At 33.7% G+C, this 16,361-nt stretch overlaps 2 protein-coding genes, 1 long non-coding RNA gene and 2 pseudogenes across 3 annotated transcripts; 3 read left to right on the top strand and 2 right to left on the bottom strand.

The window, feature by feature from the left end:
- Nucleotides 1–86: 86 nt before the first annotated feature.
- LOC116339288 lies at nucleotides 87–3,385 on the bottom strand. Its single transcript, XM_031765077.1, has 4 exons — nucleotides 3,338–3,385; nucleotides 1,854–3,196; nucleotides 950–1,775; nucleotides 87–889 (listed from the first exon to the last, which is right to left on the bottom strand). The coding sequence occupies exons 2-4, from the start codon at nucleotides 3,168–3,170 to the stop codon at nucleotides 831–833; spliced, it is 2,202 nt and encodes a 733-aa protein (XP_031620937.1). The 5' UTR covers nucleotides 3,171–3,196; nucleotides 3,338–3,385; the 3' UTR covers nucleotides 87–830.
- A 2,451-nt stretch (nucleotides 3,386–5,836) lies between these two features.
- On the bottom strand, nucleotides 5,837–7,485 carry LOC116339256. The gene is made up of 2 exons (XR_004200972.1): nucleotides 7,262–7,485; nucleotides 5,837–7,183 (listed from the first exon to the last, which is right to left on the bottom strand). It is a non-coding gene; the product is annotated as an uncharacterized LOC116339256 (long non-coding RNA).
- A 640-nt stretch (nucleotides 7,486–8,125) lies between these two features.
- Nucleotides 8,126–10,526, top strand: LOC116339126 (annotated as a pseudogene).
- Nucleotides 10,527–10,543: 17 nt separating this feature from the next.
- On the top strand, nucleotides 10,544–12,116 carry LOC116339128 (annotated as a pseudogene).
- Nucleotides 12,017–15,659, top strand: LOC116339127 (serine/threonine-protein phosphatase 2A activator-like). The gene is made up of 5 exons (XM_031764805.1): nucleotides 12,017–12,703; nucleotides 12,787–12,894; nucleotides 13,047–13,229; nucleotides 14,165–14,252; nucleotides 15,474–15,659. The coding sequence occupies exons 1-4, from the start codon at nucleotides 12,038–12,040 to the stop codon at nucleotides 14,219–14,221; spliced, it is 1,014 nt and encodes a 337-aa protein (XP_031620665.1). The 5' UTR covers nucleotides 12,017–12,037; the 3' UTR covers nucleotides 14,222–14,252; nucleotides 15,474–15,659.
- The last annotated feature ends 702 nt before the right edge of the window (nucleotides 15,660–16,361 follow it).

Genomic DNA, 16,361 nt, shown 5'->3' with positions numbered 1-16,361 from the left:
AAATAATAAAAAAATTGATATGCAAAAAAATCAAAAAGAAAAAATCCAAGTTTCTAGTTCTTCTTTTTCTTTTTTTTTGTCTCTCTTTTCTTTCTGTTTGAAGTGCACCGGTCATGGATCCGTATACAAAATTTGGAAATGGATCAATTTTCAGCGAGCGTAGGCTTTCTTCATTTATTTTTGGAATTGACGTGCGAGCATCGTCCACTGTCATCTTATCGGCGTATAGTCTTGATTTTTAATTGTCCACGAAACCACTCGATTACATATAATATCTGTTGCATAAACATTGGCACAAAATGAGACAATCATAATATTTTTAATCTTTGTCATTGAGATTGGAAGAGCCCAAGAAACAGTTGGACAAATTCTACCAGGTAAAAAGAACCGTTTTTTTCAAATGTGTGAGATATAATGATGAACATTTTTTTCTATTTCACTCTACCCAGCAAACAATTGATAGGGCAAATGCATCCATTATGAAGCACATATTGACGGTCGTTTTCGGGGTTAGATTCGTGTGTAGTTTCAGTCATTTCCATAGGTTTGGCATGGTGGAACATTCAGGTGTGAAAACATGGAAAAAGGGAAAGACAACCATTAGTATCAGTTGAACTGGGTATAAAATACTTTTTTTAAATTAAAAACTTTACTCACCTACGGGCACTCCCCCTCCGTACAATGTTGTACTATTGTACAACTAGACCACAAGACTTTATATAGTCTGTTCATGTCTAGCTAAGCTAACTATAATAGTTAAAATATTTTATTTTATGTAATTTTTTGAATGTATGATTAATTGATGATGTTTGTTAGTTGACATTGTTGTTTTAGTCCGGCGGTCTTAACAATGAAACTGGCAATGGTACATCAAAGATCCGGCAAAGTCCTATGTAATTTGAAGCAAATTCATTAAATAATGAATATTCTGTTTCCAATTGATTCATACCTTTGAGCATAATGCATTTTGCTGCAACAATATCTCGGTGCCAAGTAACTGTTTGTGGAACAACATCATCATCATCATCATTTAATGGCCAATTTTTGTAGGTAACTTTAACCTTTGACATTAAACGCCCAGTCCGAATTTTTTCGTTCACAGCCTCACGATTGCCATCGATAATTTGTCGCTTAATAATTGCACGTTTTCTTCTCAAAACACGTCTGTTGACCGTTGATACAATGATATCTGGCAGTCCAGCGACTGAATCTGGCAGGCCATCAATCTTTTTCGCTCTACAATCGTAGCACACTTTAAATCGATCATCTTTTGTGTGCCTTGGAAAACGTTCCTGACAATTCGCGCATGTTTGTGATGTTCCCCATTCATCTTGCATTTCAACTTCTGAATGTCCAAGTTTCTTAATGCTCACACGAAACTTACGCGATCCCGGACATCTTTTAAGCTTTTTTATTCCAAACGGTCGATCGGGTTTCATCGCCCAAGCACCAAATTGAACCAACGACGGTTTGTTGTTTGTCACACGCACGGCGATTTGATCATTTACTCTGGTCGAGCGAATGTTATGGTCTAAATCCAGTCGTGCATATTCACGCGTCGCATAAGCTGCCATTCCTTTTCTTAACATTTTAATGCGATATTCAATGTATGATTTCCATGTTGAATTACGTGGTGATGGTGGACGATATGGGTATGTTTTGAGATGTTTCTTCTCTTCGATATCAAACCATCCAGCCAACTTTTTCGCTTCTTTGTCTCGTTTTTTCTGCTGAGTTTCCCAATGAAAACGCTGGTTTGGTATTATAATGTTTTCCTTCAAAATGCAAAATGATACAAAAAACTATGAGTTTCTATTCAAAACCATTTCAAATTACATTTCAAAATATCTTACCTCAACAGCCGGCTCATCAGGTGTTTTTTGAATGTTGCGACGCACTACAGTTAACCACGATTTTTCATTCGGATCGATTCCAATGATGTATTTCTTGCCAATGAGTTTTTCCGGCCCCCGATTCGCTTGGGTTGTTTGCTGTGGTCGTTGTTGTCGCTGTGGTTTCTTGTACATTATGGATATTGAAACACTATCGGTCAAAATCTGATGATGGAATGGTTTCGATTTGCCCAATTTATTTATTTTACCGACATCGAACAACATATTCCATAGACCTGATCGATCAGTTTGGGTGTAGTACTCTACTTTTCTCTTATTCATCCGGTTGGTCCGCGTATTGAGAAAAGAAGGCACCAAATCAAGCTTGTTTACAATTTTATTATACAGGTCCGTAATGTCCAATCGCACGTTTTTCAAATGGTAGTCGCATAATGGTATAAGAGCAAAACTGCTTATTTTTGGTGGTCGATTGATTGTTGGCTCTTGAAAGTTCGGATTGTTACGAAACATTTCATGAATGGTATTCCATTGTTCGGCATGACTGTGATACACTTCTATTTGCCGTTGCATTTGACCGAACAACCACAGTGATTCAAACCAACGATATTTTGCGAAAAATTTCATACTCACTGTTCCCGACCATCCAATTTCAGTCAAATCTCTCATTAAAATATTGAATTTTTCAACGCGTTGTGGATCCACATTATTACCATTATTACCATTTAAATTCTTAAATCGATATGAAAACTCTTTGGCATTTCTGATGTCGATGCTATCAAATCTTGAGCCATTGTTGAATCGATTGCGATACCAACAACGCATTCGAAAAAAATTCTCAAGTCGTTTTTCACACCATGTGTTGGTATTGGTTTGAATGTTTGTGATATATTGTTTATAAAAATATCTCAAACCATTTCCCAACTTTTCATCACCTGGCCATCGGAACTGTTCTTCACTGTTTCTTTCTACCATGAAACGAAACTCGGGCAATATCCGATATTGACTATTAATATTGTTAACGTGTTGGTTTAATACCGCTCTGAAACAATCGGCAATGAACAGGCTTGGATGTGGTTGCAAAAAAAATGCACGATCGTCATTATCAAGTGCTTCATTCAAAATAAAAAGAATAAAAAGTGATGCCAATGCTGCCACTTCTGTCATTTGAACACTGCGCTCGAATAGCATTTTGGTCACAGCTTCTCCAACTCTTTCAATCCGTTCATGTTGTTGTCGCAGGATTGTTTGAAGTCCACATTTTATTACAACGTATTTGCTTTCTTCTGGTTGATTATCATCGAGCTCGTCGTCATCCATGTCTTTTTCTGTTCATTCTCAAAAAACTGAATAAATTATTCGAAAATAAAAAATAGACACAAATTTAGAAAAAAAATGCAACAAAAATAGCATAGATTACGAATAAAATGAGATCACAATTTAAATGACAATCACTTATATCACAATTCAAATGAATCACTTCTTACCTCAACGATGTCACTCTGTATTCTGATTCAAATGATGAAATGTTGTCCAATATTCCACAGATGAAAATTTTGTTGGAATATTCACCGTCAATTTTATGAATGCTTTCTTATTTTGAAATAACAACAGAGACAATCTCAAAACCAACAGTGAATTTATCCGTTTAACATCGAACAAACAAAATCATTGGAACAAATGTTAGCCAAAAATGACGACAAACAAATTGTTTCATACTCTAATATAAACACTCACACATAATTCTCAAGAATTCCTTTTACAAGCAAAGCACAATTTGTTACAAACAAAAAATGAGAACACACTCATATCACAATTCAAATGAATAACTTCTTATACTATATAACGCTGTGTCCTGATTAAAACGATGAAAATGTTTTTTTTTATTTTGAAATGAAAACAAAGACTGTCACAAAACGGACTGTGAATCTTTCCATTTGACATCGAGTGACTTCTACAGTTACGTTCCAAACACACCAAACCGTTGCTAAAATGACGATAAACAAAAAATGAATCTCATGTACAAGAATTCCATTTATTAATCACTGAATTTTGTTTTTTTTTTTTCAACACAATGGCAACTTAACCATAATTACTTACCTTATTCTTAACAATAACTTCAAAATATTTTGATGCGAAAAAATCCCTATTTAGTTCGGTGCCGGAATTATAATTTCATACATTGTTCAAAGAAATTAATTGATACGATGCAATGTTTACGAAGCACATTTTGAATGTAATCAGAAAAATCGGCTTCGATATGATACACACCAATACACACAGCTACCAACTGTCAAATGTCGTACACATTCAAACATGTTTCGAATTCGAAATTCGAATTTGAATTATGAAATAAAAAAAATAAAAAAATGTTTCTGAAACTAAAATCAAATCAAACAAATCTAAAAAAAGGTACATTTATAAATGTATTTCACAGTCACTTGAAATTCCTACGCAATGTTTTTTTTTATTCATGCACAATCGAAACACACACAGAGAGAAGAGAGTAAGATTTGTATTTTCATCCTCTTTTTTTTCGGTTTGTTTTTCAAATTTCATTTCAATCGTATGAATACGATATTATGAACTCAACGAGTTTATGTTATTTACATTTGTTTACATTGTATTGCCGCTACAGTTTCTTAGAATATAATAACAAAAAGAGAAACAATCGAAACACACAGAAGATGTTGTTGTGTATCGCAACACGAAAAAGCCGAAAAAGTGGTTCACATTATGCCTATATTCTACCTTCCATTTGACACGAAAATTGCCACAAAAATGGGTTAAAGCGTTACATTTTTTAACGTTAAAATGTCCTAAAAACGTTACATATTTGTCCGTTGGGTAGGAACTCGCCATTGCGGCAAAAATACGGATCCCATTATTCCCACCCAATTGGGATATTTCAATAATCTTGATATGTGCTGCAGGAATCATGATTTATGTCCTTTTTCAATAGCATCGGGCACGTATCTCGACATGCAAATCGATAGAAATAATATAGTTAGAAAATACTGGAACAAAGGATTTTTTACAATAAGTTTGCGCAATTGTGATGAAGCATTTATGAACTGCTTGACAGGTATAGGATTTGCTGGGCGTTTATTATACAATTTTTACCGCGAAATAATGTTGGCGGAATGTATAATTCATGAAAGCCAATTTAAATTAAGGAAAGGTGTGATGCCAATTCTACGTCCCATAGAAGAAGAGAGAAGAAGTAAGGATGTCTTTATCGAAGAGGATTTATTATCATAACAGATTTTTCAATTAAATGTTTTAACAATTCACCTTAATAATTTCACAAATTAGTTATATCTCTAATGTTTCTCGCGAATAAAATCGAATTTATTTGGTCAAAACATGTATTTTAAATAATATAAAACAAAGAAATGAGTACCTTGAATGCATTTCGGAATGTTGTCATTCCATCTTCAGCATCACGACTAAATTGAAACAGTGAGTTACGGTGATATCGACGGTGCAAACTGGACATTGTACTTTAGAACAAACGAGACATCAAGTGAGACTCAATGTTACCGTTATCCAAATTGATAGCATTGCCGTCACGTTGAATATAATAACTCTCAAATGCGTCTAACATTCGTTCATCTGCTATCTCTTTCACCAACTTTACATTGATGTTCATGTGGTTATAATTGAGTGCGTGTGCAGCAATTGCCGAACGATAACCTTGATTGTATTTGATGTAGCATTTATGCTCTTTGAAACGTGTCAAAATATCTCGTTCTGTCTGTCCGTAGTAGAATCTTTCACATTCATCGCATTTTATAGAATAAATGCAAGATTTTTGCATTTCATCAGTTTTATCTTTGGTTGAACCCAACAAATTAGACAATTTTCCATTGTTTTTATACACATTTTTTTTCATTTTATTCTATTGTAACATCCTATACCTTAATCAGCTAAACATTGTTTTCGTCAGACGATGAAATACTCATGACAGAGTGCAATAAAAGATATCTTATCTGCAGTTTTTTATTCAATTTCAATGTTTTATAATTACATAATTTTGTATATTTAGTTGTTTTACCTAACCTAAAACCTAATTATTCATTTGTCTTTGCCACGAAAAGATTTTTCACCTTGTTTGTGAAGTATTTTCTTACTGAAGATGTTATATAAGTCTTTTGATTATAGTTTTCAAAATTAATATTGAAAAAATAGGCAAAACGTAAATATGTTAGAGAATGTATGTCATCAAATGAATATCCGCCTATTGCGAGATCAATTTGGTTTTCTTCCGCTTCCAATATCATTTGCTCAGCTATTCTATCGTCTATAGCTGATATGAATAAAAATTCAATCGATGGATATTTTGTTTTTATTTTAACAACACTTAAGTCATTTATTGACTGTAATTGTATGGGATTGTTACTCAAAGATAAAGATCTCAAATTATTAAAGGATCCTTCATGCAGTTACCGTTCAGACTCAAAGTAAATAATGTATTGTCTGGTTCAACGAATATTTGAGATATTTGATTATTACTTAGAATCACCACTTCCACATTCGATGGTATAAAAAGACTAGTCAGGGACACATTGTTTATGTTCAATTCCTTCAACGAATTCAGATGTCTTATATCGATATTGCCTAACTTCGGATTATTTTCAGCAGAAAAATCCTCTAAATAGTCCAACATTTGAAGTATTTCAGATAAATTAGTTTTTAAATCATTATTGCTTAAATCCAAAACACCAATTAACATGTTATATCGAAATAAGTCTAAATCTATTATCTGGATTCGATTCGTATTCAAATTCAAATTTTCTAATTTTTTTAACGGTTTAAAAACATTTTTATCTTAATAAATTATTTGATTTGATGATAGATCCAAATATCGCAACGATTTTAAGCCGATGAATGCGTCGGATGCTGTTTCCTTGATTTTGTTATTGTGAAGCAACAGTTGATTCAGCTGTTTACAAAAGAACAGAAAACCATTGGTCAATTTTCCCAAACTATTGAAATCAGCGTCAATCCATTGTAATTGTTTCCATTGACATATTGACATTCCATCGATTGATGTTAAACTATTATTTCGAATTCTGAGAAATTTCACTTTCGGTGTTTTTTCTACAAAACGTCTGGGCACTGTTCTATTTTTGCCGTTAATTTGCAATTCAGTAATTGAATCATAACCTCTTATAAAAGTTCTTTGAGCGCAAGATACATTTGCATATTGTAAATCATCTGCTTGTATCGTACACGGCAAAATAGTCACATATCTATCCGTAAAACTATGTAAGTATGTATGAAATGATGGCAAGAGCGAATAACATATCACTGCCAATAGCAATAATCGCCTAAAATTGAGTAATAGATAAAAAAAATTAACGGCAAATTTACTAATTATAGCGATGGAATGGCAAATAACTAATTACATTTTGATCGATTCACTTCACCACTTGATACTTCTCAAACTTATTCACGTCAATGCAAGAATATTCAGTGTACGTCTAGCTACCGATAGATGACAAATTCACACACAACCTTTCTTTGTTGGTTCGAAAAACCAAATGAACATTCCAGCTTAGATACATTGTCTTACCATTTATGGACACAGACAGAAAATAAAATTCACATTCCTGACATGTCCAAGAAGATAAAAAAATTTGTGACCGGACACAAAGAACAGAAAATATAAAAACTGGTTTAAATAAAAAAATGCATAAATGCGTATTATTTTGTTGATCATTTTTTGAAATCAATAAAACAAATTTCATTTCGAGAATCGAAAAACTTAAATATATTTACATTTTTTTATTTCTACGTTTTAGAAATAAAACTACATCTGCGGAGGATAACATTAGTTTAAAATAAAATGATTAGAACTTATAACCAATTGAATGATAGCACTGCCTCTAGGGTATACGAGTTTTGTGATTTAAATTTTTACATGTGGAAAAAATAAATTATTTTTATTAATATCGAAAGAAAATACTTCAAATTATGTGAATAAAAATTCCTGAGCCCAGCAAATGAGGATTAGTTAGTTTAAAATAGTTTCAAAAATGCAGTTAGAGTGTATAATAATTAATTTTTTCATGGCATGCATTCTTACGCGCTTTTGAGCCTGCAGATAAAAATCTACCCATAAACCAATTGTCAAATGGATATAAAATGAAAGGCTGATCCTTTCTGAATGTATTTTAATTTATGTGTTATTTTTTTTAAACAGAATTTCACGAAAAAATACTGGAACAAAAAAAAAACCAAACGTTTAGACTAGTTTGGGCTTATGGTGTTACCATATGAATCGTATTTTATTTCAAGAAAGCAACTTCATGTTAAACGTTTCCGGAATTTACATAGTTCTGTCACAAACATTTCTGAAAAAGTACGCCACATTTGCTTTGATTTAATTTGTTTGTTTTATTCCATACTTCAACGAATAACATTCAAAAAAACTGTAAAAATTAAATCGGAAGCAGTGAAAAGTGAATGTTTCGTTAAATTACTTGAGAGTGAAAAATTTCTCTGACGTGAAAAAACCGGCTGATGTATTTGTATAATTTAACGTTACAGCATTCAACTGCAATTACACATGCGGTTCATGGTAGTTTTTCTGGAACAAAGTCTCAAGAGATTTTGGTATCGCGCGGCAAGAGCTTAGAATTATTACGACCAGATCCAAATACAGGGAAAATGCACACCCTTTTTACAGTTGAAGTATTTGGTGTTATACGATCGCTCATGACATTTCGTTTGATTGGTGGATCCAAAGGTAAAGAATAGTTTTGAGTTTTTGATTTATAAATTTTGATAATTTCCAATTAATTTATTTATAATTTAAATGCCACATATTCTGTAGATTTTGCTGTAGTTGGTTCTGACTCTGGGCGTATTATTATATTGGAATACATACCATCGAAAAACGTATTGGAAAAGGTGCATCAGGAAACATTTGGAAAATCGGGATGTCGTCGAATTGTACCTGGTCAATATTTAGCAATTGATCCAAAAGGTCGCGCTGTAATGATCGGTGCAGTTGAAAAACAAAAATTGGTTTATATTTTAAATCGCGATTCGGATGCTTGATTAACAATTTCCTCACCATTGGAGGCACATAAGTCCAACACTTTAACATATCATATGGTTGGTGTTGATGTTGGTTTTGAAAATCCAATGTTTGCATGTCTTGAAATCGACTACGAAAAATCTGACGCAGATCCATCTGGTGAAGCAGCTCAACAAACACAACAAACTCTGACCTTTTATGAACTCGATTTGTCATCAAATCATGTAGTACGAAAATATTCAGAGCCCCTAGAGGAGTATGCAAACTTTCTCATTTCAGTACCTGGAGGTATTTTTTCTGTTATTATTTTCAAAGTTCTTATTATTATATATATAATATATTATTATTATAAATTATCCTATTAACATTACTTTTCTGATAACTTTAGGTAAGGATGGACCTTCTGGTGTTTTGATTTGTTCTGAAAATTATTTAACAGATACGAAGACGTAACGATTTGGATGATCCCGAACGGGGCATGATTTTTGTTTGTTCTGCTACCCATCGCACAAAATCAATGTATTTTTTTCCTAGTCTAGTCTGAACAAGGCGATATATTCAAAGTGACATTGGAAACAGAAGATGATGTTGTATCCGAGATAAAACTCAAGTATTTTGATACAGTACCACCAGCAACGTCAATGTGTGTCCTGAAAACTGGATTTCTATTCATTGCTTGTGATTTTCGGAATCAGTAAGGATAAAAAATTACGACAAATTATTATTATTATTATTACTGTACAATTTGTTTCTATTTTCTAGTTATTTGTACCAAATTGCTCATGTGGGAGATGAAGACGATGAGCCTGAATTTAGTTTAGCAATGCCTTTAGAAGAAGGTGATACATTTTTCTTTGCGCCTCGGCTTTTGAAAAATTTATTAATGGTGGATGAGGTACATTCGTACGCACCAATATTGGGGTGCCAAGTTGCAGACTTAGCCAATGAAGATACACCACAGTTATATTTAATGTGTGGCCGAGGTCCGCGCTCTTCATTACAAGTATTACGTCATGGATTGGAAGTGTCTGAAATGGCTGTATCTGAGCTTCCTGGAAATCCAAATGCCGTTTGGACAGTTAAAAAACGAGCTGATGGTAATTTAACCAAACAATTTAATACTTTTAATATTAATCATTTCGAATTAAATACAATAAACTATTTAATTCTCCAATATTAAAGATGAATGTGATGCGTATATCATTGTTTCGTTTTTGAATGCCACCTTGGTGATTGGCATTGGTGACACCGTTGAAGAAGTAACAGATAGCGGTTTTCTGGAAACTACTCCTACACTTTGTTGCTCTTCTCTTGGTGATGATGCATTGGTACAAGTATATCCTGGAGGTAGGGGACTACAATATGTTAAGGCATTTTTCTATTATTTTTTTGCAATTATAAATGCTTCTTCCTGTTAATTTTGGGTATTCGACCTATTCGAGCAGATAAACGAGTCAATGAGTGGAAAGCACCCGGGAAGAAAACAATATCGAAATGTGCAGTTAATCAACGACAAGTCGTGATTGCTTTATCTGGTGGCGAGTTGGTGTATTTTGAAATGGATCCAGTATGATAGATCAATTAGGTGCCTAACTGTAAAGTATATTCATTGTTTTTTGTTACTTCTGAATATACAGAGAGAAAGCGGATGCCTTCAGATGTTTTATGCATGGCTCTGGGTACAGTGCCGCCAGGCGAACAACGTTCCTGGTTTTAAGCCTTTGGATTGGCTGACAATACAGTTCGCATAATATCATTGGACCCCTCCGAATGCTTATCACCAAGATCGATGCAAGCCCTACTTCATCAGCTGAGTCTTTGTGTATTGTTGAAATGGGTTTTGCAGATTCAATTGAAACTGAAAGTGGAAACATGCAAACAAGAGGGTCATTACATTTGAACATTGGTTTAAGTAATGGCGTTTTACTTCGTACATCATTAGATCCTGTGACTGGTGATTTGGCAGATACAAGGACACGTTATTTGGGATCTCGACCAGTTAAACTATTCCGCATAAAAATTGAAGGCTACGAATCTGTCCTAGCAATGTCTAGCCGAACTTGGTTGAGCTACTATTTCCAAAACCGGTTTTATTTGACGCCATTGTCGTATGAATCACAAGAATTTGCTTCAGGGTTTTCTAGTGAACAATGTTCGGAAGGAATTGTTGCCATTTCTACAAATACTTTGAGAATTCTGGCTTTGGAAAAACTTGGTGCAGTTTTCAATCAAATCACGTTCCCACTCGAATACACGCCTCGTCGCTTTACAATACATAGCGATACATGTCGACTGATAGTTGCTGAAACTGATCATAATGCTTACACAGAAGATACCAAAAGTATTCGTAAAGTGCAAATGGCTGAGGAGATGCGAGAAGTAGCAGGAGAAGATGAACAAGATTTGGCCAATGAAATGGCAGAAGCTTTCATCAATGAAGTACTGCCTGAAAATATATTTTCAGCACCAAAGGCTGGAGTTGGTATGTGGGCGTCAGTTATTCGTATAATTGAGCCAGCTCATGGACATACAATACATAAGGTAAAATTGGCGCAAAATGAAGCAATCGTCTCAATGTGCACCGCAAAATTTCACTCGACAATGGATGGAAGAACATACTTGGCTATTGGTATTGCAAAAGAACTGCAGTTGAATCCACGATTAAACAATGGTGGATGCATTGATATTTATCGCATTGATGTCACATGTTCTAATTTGGAGCTCGTTCATCGTACTGAAAAGGATGAAGTGCCATTTAAATAAAAGGTCGACCAGAAAATTAACAAACATTTTGAATTGGTTTCCATCAATTTCATTCAGTGAACGTTTTTTTTTCCAATAGGGATCACAGTGATGTTCAAAAAAAAGTTCTCGCTAAGTTGACAGTGACATTTGTGTATGCATCGCAATGACAGAAGACATTCCTCGTTAAATATAGAAGCAAAACTCTTTTGCGTCGACTCCAGTATAGTTTTCTATATTCAAGCAATAAAAATACAGGCAAAAATGGCTGAGGGTGGAGAACCAACATCATATAGTAAATATAAGAATTTATTGAGAGAAGAAGAGAAAATTAAGAACATTTTTTGTTTGATGAATAGAGCGTAATAACGTCGAACTGGTGCAATCTGTCCAATCGATGAATGATATGGCTATTCGGGAGAAATCAACCGCTTATTATGATATCATTAGTTTTATAAGTAGGATAAATCGGGCAGTTCGAGGGAAGAAATTGAGCACAAAATTGAATCCGTCACCAATTGCAGATGATTTGCTTCATATCTTTGATGATTTGAATAAAATGATAGATGAAACACCATCGACATTCGGCGATTGGTTTGAAAAGATGAAAAGAACCTCAACGGGATTGTTAGAAGAAGCATTACCAGTGGTATTTCAACATGCACTCATTGAAGTCAGCACATATTTTATTGAATCATTTGGTAATGCGACACGAAATGACTATGGAACCGGTCATGAATTGGCATTCATCATGTTTTTGTGTGCACTTTATAAAATCCATGCATTGACCGAAAGGGATAATTTATACGTTGGATTGAAAATATTCAATGCATATTTACAACTTGTACGTCGATTGCAGTTAACATATGGCATGGGACTCGCTGGTAGTCATGGTGTTTCGAGCATGGATGACGATCAATATGTACATGTACAATTCATTTGGGGGAGCGCTCAGCTTTCTGTTAAGGAACCGTTCGAACCAAAATGTTTCCTTGAAATCGATGTCAACAATCGATACAAAAATGAATACTACTTCATTGGATATATTGATCACATTGTACGGGTTTGTAATTGAGCCAAGCAAAATGTGCTGAAAAATTTCGTTGAATTCGATTCATGGGATTTTAATTTCTATTTCATAAACAGGTGAAAACTGGTAGTTTCGCCGAACATTCAAAGCAGTTATCGAGCCTGTGCAGCGTTGATTCATGGGAAATAATTAATTCCATTCTCATCGAGAAATATGAAAATGAGGTAAATGACGGAATATTACACAGTTTTTTTGCATAAAGAATTTTTAGACATGATTTACGATTTTTATTTCAAGCAAATTGAGTCAATTGAACTCCAATTTGTTAACCTAAAAAAAAAAACTAAAATGAAAACGAATCCTTTGTCTATTACAGTTGCTTGCAAAATTCCCTGTGATTCAACATTTGCTGTTAGGATCAGTTTTAAAATTGAAGGAAATTTCCGATCATCAAAAAGAGATCGATCGCCAAAAAGTTTTCCAAGTCATTCTGGATCAAGTCATTACGGATCATCTCAGCAAATCGACACCGATTTGGGAAATGATTTCATCTCAATTGGTATGGTTTATTAGCTTGCATGGTGTGGTTGGTTAGTTTGGTTAATTTTTCGAATTTGCCACTGGGCTTGGAAAACATTCGATCAACTAACTCCACCACCTACACCCAAATAAAAGCTTGGCTCTAGTTGTTTGCAATGTTAATTTACCGAAAAATATTATTTGATGATGAATTTTCTAAATTTATAAACAGTCGTTTTTTTTGTAGTTTTATATGATTTTAAATGATTTTGCGGTAGAAATGGACTTCGAAGAGAGCTTTTATTTTGAAATTGTTTATTTATTTCCATGCAGAATATATTTTAATTATAATTTGAAAAAAGTTTGGTTTACATTTTTACCTCAAAAGTGAATGCAATAAATCATAAATCGGCTTCCTATAGAGCCATCAGATGAAAATCGTTCTTATTTTTGTTTATTTATTTATTTAGTTTAGAATGTTTTCTTATGGATTCACTACAATTTCGAAAATTTGGAACATTTTTATGGATTTTTTTAAGGCTCAGTTTCTCATGATGTGCAAATTTGATGCAAAAAAAGTATTCGGCCAAGCCACATAAATTCAATTTTTACGCAGAATGCTGCATAAGAAAGACACTAGTTTCAAATAAAAAAGATAAATTATTAACATTTCTTGCGATTTCATGTCATTTTTCAAACTGACTCCTATATGAATCGTTGCGGGGAAAAAGTAGCTCTCCGCAACAATTCATATATCGGACATGATGTGATGTTTATGCATGTTTTTATGCGTGCGCCAAGTGCTTGTCACTGGTTGGAAACGTCCTTAAACTGAATGCACAAACTAATATCATCATCTAATAGTCAATCAAAGTGGAAATCATTGCATAGTACCCACAGAAATGAATGAGTCATAAACAATGTATCCGAATTCAACGAATTCTTATATTTTTTTATCATTTTCTTATTTTCCAGAGGTGGACAACAATTTCAAACAAGATTTTGAAACTTATTTCTGGAAGGAAACATTAGAAACCAAACCATACAAAGGATTTTATCAAAGGTTAAATATTTATTTTTTATCAAAGGTTAAATATTTATATAAATTTTGGTACATATATTGGTAGTGCAATTTGAAAATGTCGTTTTTTTGGTAAAAATAAAACTTTATTTCATAAATTCTATAAATAACATGTCATTCAAAGCATTGGCCACTGGAAGCTATAACCTTTTCCCATCTTTCTGGCAGCATATGGATTCCGCGCCAAAAGAACTGCACATTTTTTGAGGTTAGGAAAGAATCATTCCAATTTTTGATACCTTCAATTGAAGTGAAGCGTATTCCAGACAAGGCACTCTGCATCGATCGAAACAAATGATAGTCATCAGAAGAGGCAATATCTGGGCTATACGGCGGGTGGGGCAAAACTTCCCATCCACTATTTTCCAAATAGTTTTTAACCGGTTGAGCAATATGAGGCCGAGCGTTGTCATGATGGAAAATTATTGACTCATGTCTGGTCGCATATTCTGGCCGTTTTTCGTTCAATGCTCTCTTTAAACGGATCAATTGTGTTCGATACAGGTCTCTCGTGATCGTTTCACCCGGTTTTAACAGCTCATAATAGAGGACACCCTTCTGATCCCACCAAATACAGAGCATTACCTTAGTACAATAAATATCTTGCTTGGGCGTTGATTTTGCTCGTTTACCGCGCTTCTACTACGATTTCTTACGCTTCGGGTTTTCGTAATGAATACATTTTTCATCACCACTAACAATTCGATGCAAAAACGACTTCCTTTTGTGGCGCTCAAGCAGCATTTCGGACATGCAAAATCGTCTTTCAACGTCTCTTGGTTTCAATTCATGTGGTACCCAATTTCCTTGCTTTTTATTGAATCCTTATGCTTTTAAACGTTTTGAAATGGCTTGGTGAGTCACTCATAATGATTTTGCAAGTTCTTCTTGAGTTTGATACGAATCTTGATCGAGTAATACCTCCAATTCTTCATTTTCAAACTTTTTTGGCTGCCCAGGACGTTCTTTGTCTTCTGTGTCGAAATCACCACTTTTGAATTTAATAGCTTTTTTGGCGCTCTTTAAGATACACTTGTTGTCACTGTCAAAAAAATGGTGCGTATGATACATAAGAAGTTGACACAAATACGACATTTTTAAGTTGCACTACCAATATTTAATTCGATTAGTTTAACCTTCGTCTGCTCCTCAAAAGAAAATTACATCAAATATTGGAATGTATGTGTTTTCTTCATATACTAGCGTAAATTAAGCATTAACCGCTCAGCTTCTGGAAAATGTCGATGGCACCATTTCCAATGCATTGAATCTTTTGCAACCACATGCAGAAAAATGAACGAATTTTTTTCGATATTTTTTTCTTTACTTTTTTCGTATTTTATCACATATATTATGCAAAGCTTTGCAATTACTTTATTATCTATGCATAGATTTGTGGATTGTAGAACGTATTCAAAGCTGTTGGGAATCCTGTGAATAATATAGAGTTTATCAATAAAATAATATATCCGCAGAAAAAAATTCATTTGTTTTTGTTTGCAACATATATTAGGAAGTAGAATTTTTAAGAAATAAAACATAAATTGCGTTCACATTGCCTTATTAGTCAATTAATACTTGCATGAGAGTATTTAAGTATAGTGTACTCAAACAAAAAATCATCAAATGAAATTCAAATTTATTTTATTATTTAAAAAAAGTATTTTTCTATTCCAGTTTTAGAGGTGTTTTGGGAAGCTTAACCGTATTAAACTCAGTTTTAGGAATTTTATTAGCTTTTATGACTGGGGGCTACTGCGATTACTTCACCACACCAAAATTTCCAATCATATTAACTGCCATATATGTTTTGTTCATAACTTTTCCCGAGTCTCCATTGGTTGTCATCAAACAAAATAAAATCGCGGTAAATGTTCCTCTGTCGCTACTTATTTTGTCTCCATTTTGAAAAAAAAAAAACTTGAAAAATTTTTTTAAACAGGAGGCAGAATATTCGATTAAATTCTACCAAAATCTAAGCATTTTTGAGCTTACTTAGAGAATTTTCTGAATAATTGAATTTCTTTTAAGAAGACCCTGTTTCACACAGTTTTTTTTTCTCTACCTAACGTCGACCATTTTTTCCTACGT

This window comes from Contarinia nasturtii, unplaced genomic scaffold (genome assembly GCF_009176525.2).
Source record: "Contarinia nasturtii isolate CC-2019 unplaced genomic scaffold, AAFC_CNas_1.1 Cnas_scaffold_493, whole genome shotgun sequence".
Classification (NCBI taxonomy): Eukaryota; Metazoa; Arthropoda; class Insecta; order Diptera; family Cecidomyiidae; genus Contarinia; species Contarinia nasturtii.
Note: the sequence above shows the minus strand (reverse complement) of the source record. Positions and strands in the feature narration are given on the sequence as shown.

Bases quoted from the DNA above. Each gene is read 5' to 3' on its own strand.
- LOC116339127 (XM_031764805.1), top strand. From the start codon at position 12,038: ATGAATGATATGGCTATTCGGGAGAAATCAACCGCTTATTATGATATC. The intron at 12,895-13,046 runs GTAAATGACGGA...TGTCTATTACAG, and splicing joins TCGAGAAATATGAAAATGAG to TTGCTTGCAAAATTCCCTGT. The intron at 13,230-14,164 runs GTATGGTTTATT...CTTATTTTCCAG, and splicing joins AAATGATTTCATCTCAATTG to AGGTGGACAACAATTTCAAA.
- LOC116339288 (XM_031765077.1), bottom strand. From the start codon at position 3,170: ATGGATGACGACGAGCTCGATGATAATCAACCAGAAGAAAGCAAATAC. The intron at 1,776-1,853 runs GTAAGATATTTT...TGCATTTTGAAG, and splicing joins CTGATGAGCCGGCTGTTGAG to GAAAACATTATAATACCAAA. The intron at 890-949 runs GTATGAATCAAT...CAAATTACATAG, and splicing joins AAAATGCATTATGCTCAAAG to GACTTTGCCGGATCTTTGAT.